Source organism: Pterocles gutturalis, unplaced genomic scaffold (genome assembly GCF_000699245.1).
Source record: "Pterocles gutturalis isolate BGI_N339 unplaced genomic scaffold, ASM69924v1 scaffold36431, whole genome shotgun sequence".
In the NCBI taxonomy this organism is placed as follows: Eukaryota; Metazoa; Chordata; class Aves; order Pterocliformes; family Pteroclidae; genus Pterocles; species Pterocles gutturalis.
Genome location: NW_010106682.1, coordinates 5,178 through 11,951, shown reverse-complemented (window position 1 = coordinate 11,951; position 6,774 = coordinate 5,178). Strand labels below are relative to the sequence as shown.

General features: G+C 37.3%; 1 protein-coding gene across 1 annotated transcript in view; it reads left to right on the top strand.

Annotated features, from left to right (window-relative positions):
- Positions 1-6,337, top strand: part of CUL4A (cullin 4A) — a gene marked incomplete at its 5' end in the record, with an annotated part of 36,600 nt that extends 30,263 nt beyond the window's left edge. The window contains 3 exons of the mRNA XM_010087865.1: positions 4,694-4,866; positions 5,698-5,850; positions 6,242-6,337. Of these exons, the coding sequence (XP_010086167.1) occupies positions 4,694-4,866; positions 5,698-5,850; positions 6,242-6,337 (422 nt within the window). The remainder of the gene's footprint in view (positions 1-4,693; positions 4,867-5,697; positions 5,851-6,241) is intronic.
- Positions 6,338-6,774: the final 437 nt, after the last annotated feature.

The window sequence follows — 6,774 nt, the reverse complement described above, 5'->3', positions numbered from 1 at the left end:
TGCTGAAGGCTAGTATCCTGGCTAGCTGGAAAAGAACAGCAGTTCTTAGAAAAAGTAGCTCAATTTGTGATGCAGCTGCTTGGTGAATTGATGACTAAGGGCAGAGGTGCTGACAGCCAGAGTCTCAGAGACCACCCTGGATGAGCCAGAGGTCCTGCAGGCTCATGGGTACAAATAACAGGATGTGATCGAAATCCTGGAGGACAAAACCTGGGCATTGGGGTTGCCATAGAAACTGTTTCTAAATGTTCTAAACAGCATGTGCGGGACTAGACAGGCAGAATTGCAATGTATGCTTGAAAAAATTACATATGGAAGAGAGTCTAGATTTATTAGGAAGTAGGAAAAGCCTTTGAAACGGGGAACGTGTACAAGAAGAGTGGGCGCCATCTAAATTCAAAGAGAGTGAAGTTGCTGGCACACTTTAATGTTTTAGAAAGTCTATAGGGTATGTCAGATTTCTCCCTCCATCATCTGAAAATAACATAGTGGACCAGAGAATGGGAATAAAGGTGGAAGACATAGGACAGCTTCTTTAGAAGGAACAGTTGTATGTTCTAGGACTAAATTAAACAGACCAAAAGGTAAATAGAAATCTGTGAAGAAGGATTTGTTTTCTCACTCAAAAAAAAAGCTAAGAGTAAAAACCCAAAATTAGTATATCATGGTAAAAACTAAACAGCATGTTGTAAAAGCTGGAAGTTTACAGAATTCAAGAGGACAGGTTCAGGGAAGAGCAAAGCACTGAAGGTTTCTCAACACATAGCAGCCACCTTTGGCTTAGGAGGTCCCTGAGCCCTAAGTCATTGGAGACCTAGAAAGCAGTGGGATGAGGGGAGGAGGAAGAGCAGGGAAGCGTGGAGCTGTATTAGCTCTGCTTTTCTTTGCTGCCCTATGCTTGTGGCTGCTTCCAGAGGCAGGATGCTGGGCTAGATGGACCTTCTGACCCAAGGTGCCTGTTCTTCAGTTCTAAACTCAACACTGAAGGGAATACTGAACTTGCAAACTCTGAAGAATTGGCTCTAACCGTTTCCTTTACTTTGGTGTTCACATGTGCCACCTCTTTCTGGGAGGTGGTGGAAGTCCTGTGCAGTTTTCAGTTAATTAATCTGTGTTTATGTTGAGACCCTATTACAAGGGTCCTTTGCATATTGGTGTTTTCTGTTGAAGAGTTCAGAGGGCCATGTATGTGCCATAGGGCAGAATAAAATATTGGAAGTTGAAGTGTCAGTAAAGTGTTTAGAATACATGAGTAAACTAGACAGTAAATTAGACCACTGCCAACTGAATAGTATTCACCCCGAAGCTTTACAGGAATCTGTCTAGATTATAATTTAACTGAGCCTTGGTGCAACCTTGACAAGAGGAATTATGAAGTTTTTATTTATTTTTCACATTCATGGGGTAATTCTGGAGACTACCACAGGGTAGCAGGTCTGTACTGGGAAGAACAGCATTGGTAAGCCCACAGATAAGTATATATTAGGGAAGAACCACTGTAATTTATGTGATGCATTATTTTCTTTGCATATTCTTTGAGAGAGTCAGCAAGCATATGCACAATCATATGGCTTTTTAAAAGTTCTTGGTAAGAGCTTCTCACAAGCTCTAAAATAAAGTAGATTTTCATGGCTTGAGAGGGAAGTTCCTCTTAGGGGTAAATAATTGATTAAAAGACAGAAAATAATAGGCAGAAATGAATGGGCAGCTTTCATAGTGAAGGGAAGCTCCTATTTGGGATCCTCATGTGTTATTCAACATGGCCATTAATGATCTGAAGATGATGAACACTGATGTGACACAATTTGCTGCTGATTCCTTAGGAAGGTCAAATCTCTTAAACTTGGGGCATGATAATTTGGAGAGAGGTGAAAAGGAGGAAATAGAATAGTCTATAGAATTATGAATGGCTTAGAGACAGGGAATAGTGAATTTACTAGCTTTCACAGCACAAGAATTCAGGCACCTTTTAGCTTCTCCGTCTGTTACTAGCCAAGTCAAAGAACCCGTGTTGGGTGAGGCAGACATTTTGATATATAATATATAATATTATATTTTGATATATAATATATAATGTAGTTGTAATGTAGTTCTCAACTGAAACTGAGTTAGCTGCCTAAGATTAATGGCAGGCCTTAAAGCACTAATTCTCAAACATCAAATCAACTCAAATTGAGTCAGCCCCCAGTTTCTTGCATGTTACATGGATTTTTAATTGGGAACGCTATAAAGGTGACCATAAGTTATATTCTGCTTATTCAATGTGTTCCTGTGGACATCTTACTATATAACCATCAGCAACAATGTACTGGAATTAGGTGTGAAGCATTTGGGATTTTCCAGTGTTACGAAAAGCTGTTTGGCAACTGTGGTACTCTCTCCTGTTGAAGCAGCTTTAACAGTCCTTCTGTGGTGGTTTGTCAGGTCAATCAGTCAGGTCTCCCCAGCTCCCTTGCTGACTACTGCTGAAGATAGGGCCAGTCAGGTAAACATGTGTTTGTTTCACTCAAGAGTCACACTGAAGTTAACATAAATAAATCACAAGTCAGTATGTCAGAAACCAGTAAGATAGTATGGTTTAAAACTTTCAGTCACTTAAGCAAGTGCTTTCACAAAACAAAACCCAGCAATTTGTGTTCAGTGCAACACTTGTCAGGATAAGACATCCATGTCCAGAGATCCAGTTCTTTAGTAAGTCTTTCATACATTCATTATCTACTATATATATTTTACAAAGGTGAATATGATATATTGTGTGGTTCTACCATCCAGAAACTCATTTATGCAGCTTCAGTATTAGCTACGTTGCTGTGCTCACAGTATTACAAGTCAGTTTTGTAAATGTCTTGCACTTAAAGTAGGTGGGTATCTGGATATCAAAACCGCTGTCTAAAACAGTTTCGGCAACTGGTATCTACATATATTTTAGGCTTTGCCTCTTGTATCTTTATATTCCATTCCCATCTGACAGAAAATACATACACTTTCAGGGGTCAAAAAGGTCATACTCATAAGAATTTCCCTCAGGCTAAATAGAAGAGTACCTCATGGGTGATCACCACATTATGAAAAAACAAACAAACAAAAAACATCATGTGGATTTCTGCCCCTTTAGGGTATCACTGTCTTCATCTGCATTAACTGGCATAGCTGGAACTTGTGTTTGCAGTCATTGCTACAATAAGTTATCACTAGTCTCTTTAAAATGATGATGTTGTCCCCGGTACATTACTGCAGTTAGCAAATGTCTAAACTGTCCCTCAGCGAAAGAATGGTTACCTCATATAATCATGGAATAGTTTGGGTTGGAAGGGACCTTAGAGATCATCTAGTTCCAACCCCCCTGCCATGGGCAGGGACACCCTCCACTAGACCAGGTTGCTCAAAGCCTCATCCAGCCTGGCCTTGAACACCTCCAGGGATGGGGCATCCACAGCTTCCCTGGGCAACCTGTTCCAGTGCCTCACCACCCTCACAGTAAAGAATTTCTTCCTAATATCTAATCTATGTAATCTCTGTATATCTAATCTAGCTGGTCTATATCTAATACCTTCTCTTTGGTAACCGTGCTGCTTTGAGATGTGTTGTCCCAATATACTCCATGTTTTTACTTGCCTTTCTCATTATCAAGAAAGCCTCTAGGAGCTTTAGTTTTCACTTCCACTCCAGTGATTGATAGGTAATTGCTGATTCCTTCCCTTTGGCACACAGTAACCAGCGATTTAGCATGCAGGTCAGAAGAAAAGCTCCAAAGTATACCAAGTGTTTTAACAGCATCCTTGCCTTTGGACAAAAACACAACAGTCTGCATTTACTGAAGGTGAAACACACAAAAAGTGTGAAACATCATAAATGCCTGTTTAGTCAATGTGGTTCAAAGGGTTTTTTAGTAATCGTAAAAGAGCTGGAAGTTTAAAAAAAGGAAAAGGTCACTCTGTGTGAAAGTTAAGGTATTTTGGAAATTATAGTGTTACTCTGTTCAGGAGATCCCACAAATTTGGTGATAACTTTGTATTGTGAATAAAAGTATTCTAGAGACTGCAGTGATACAAGACTTTCCAGCATAATTATTAGAATGTTTTAGACTTCACTTTATCTACTTGTCCAAATGCTTTTAGCTTTAAATCCTACTAGATAAAATTTTCCTCACCCACTTGTTTCTGCTGCTTTCCTGTTGTGGGGAAAGTTTGTGACTGTAATAACTGTCAGCTCTGCCTTCTCACAAAACATCTTCCTAGCAACTTGGACTTCTTTTCTTTTTATTATATATTTTCTGGTGTGTGTTAAAAATAGCGATGAAAGATGAAATGGTAAAATGGGTGGCTTGAATTTCTTGTCATCAAATGATTTTTTTTTTCTTCTGAAGACTTGTTACTACCAAACAAAACTAAAGAAATAAAACTGGGCTCACTTAATGTGAACTCTTCAGAAACTACTTTTGGATGGAAAGCTCACTGAGATGAGTCTGAGTCTGTCTTCTGGACAGGTACAATTCTGTGCATGCTCTCAGCACTTACTGTGAAAGATGTGAGACTAAGCTGTACGTTGTTACCTAATTGGAACTTAGCTAGAAGAAGGCATTAGTTGTAAAGCCAGTAACTTTTCAGCTGTATTTCTAGACTAATCAATCACATGAAACTCCTCTTGTTAATGTTTTGTTCTGCTTTCTCCTATACTTGGAACTTCTTCACAGAGGACAGTGAATTAAGAAGGACCTTGCAGTCTTTGGCTTGTGGAAAAGCACGAGTATTGATTAAAAATCCAAAGGGCAAAGATGTAGAAGATGGAGATAAATTCATCTTTAATGGCGATTTCAAGCATAAATTGTTTAGAATAAAGATCAACCAAATCCAAATGAAAGAAACAGTATGTATTTTTTTTTTTTTTGCATTCATTCTGTTTATAGTAACTGTTATCCACGTCCCACAGGGAGAGACAGAATCTCTGCATTTCCTCTCACAGTTTCTGCATATGAAGAAACAGATATTTAATGTTTTTTGTAGTCAGGATGACTCACAGAACTCGCTGAAATAGAAACAACTTAGGTTCCTTCCTGTGCTTGCAAATTTAAATGCCTATATATTAAACTGATAGGATTTGTAGATGTTTCAGTCCATCTTAGTTGTTTTCATGGTATGGCTGAAGTGGTGGTACTATATTGAACTCATGAATCAAATGTCACTATGTCACTTCTTTATTTAGCAGGTAAGAGAGTTATTAAAGTCAGGGTTCTCCCAGTTTTTGCAGTGGATGTCTTTGTTGTACTTGAATCCCAATTCTTGACACAAGGTGACAGGTTTTAATTAACATTGAGTTGTTTCCTTTTTGCCTTAGCATATTAAAATCCCGAAAAGTCAAATGGGGAGTTCAACAGTTTGATACAGAAGACTGCTATATTTGGGCTGTCAAACTGTTATGTGTCCTCTCAAAAATATGAAGTGATATAGTTTAATTTATCAAAGAGATTTAACATAAGGCATACATTATTTTTTTCTTCACATTATCCTTATCTTTGGCTTGCTTTAGCAGTACACTTCAGAATCACTTAGTTCTTAGCATGCAATAATGCATGCATCTGTCTCAAAGATGAATAAGAATACATGAGTTTCATTTCTCTGACATGTTAACTATAGAAATATAATCGATAAAAAATAGCAAAATAGGTGATATGATTTGTGGTGTTGTATTGTTCTTTAGGTCGAAGAGCAGGTCAGCACAACTGAAAGAGTATTTCAAGACAGGCAATATCAGATTGATGCTGCTATTGTACGAATAATGAAGATGAGAAAGACTCTTGGTCATAATCTCCTTGTTTCTGAATTGTATAATCAACTGAAATTTCCTGTAAAGGTAACTGATTTTGTTTTCCAAACCATCCTAGGATTATCCAAAAATACGTAATATATTTTTCCACTATGCTGGTCCATAAGAGTAAGAAAGGTGCAAGATGTCTGAATCAAATCCAAAGATTAAGGTATCAAAATGAGTCTGTGAACAGAAATAAGCAGAATATCAGTAAGAAATTATATTTAGATATTTATATGATTCATTTTCTAATGTAGCTGTTAGCAGTTCTATTTTTTTAAAATGTAACATAAATGCAATTATATTTTTAACTGTTTTACTAATGTCATATATGGTTCATTTTCTAATGTAGCTGTTAGCAGTTCTATTTTTTTAAAATGTAACATAAATGCAATTATATTTTTAAATGTTTTACTAATGTCATCTTTTCTTGTAGCCTGGAGACTTGAAAAAGAGGATTGAATCTCTCATTGACAGAGACTATATGGAAAGAGACAAAGACAACCCCAATCAGTACCACTATGTTGCATAATGGAGGAGAAATACTTTTACTTCAAAACAAAACAAAACCAAACCAAAATCATCCACATGTATCTTCAGGACACCAAATACCTATGCTGTTCCAGACTTTCCTTTTAGCAGATTTCAGGTTGATGTATATTATTCAACCAGCTGCATGCACTGCTGTGGAAGAGAAGCAAAATGACATGTTAATTGATCATCCTTGTCAAGACTCCTTACAAATTTTAAACATCATATTTTTATTTCTTTTAGTTACTCTTTTGATCTTTTGGGTTCTTCAAAATTTAGTTTTACAGTTTTGTTTAACAGTCATTGAAGTTGGATGGAAAGGTAAAATTACCTGTGTGAGAAATATTTCTGTGATGGATGCAAGTCTGGTTTCTTCATTTATGTGTTCCTAACTGCATCCATGAAGACCCTATATGCTGCATTCTTTAGCTACAGTGA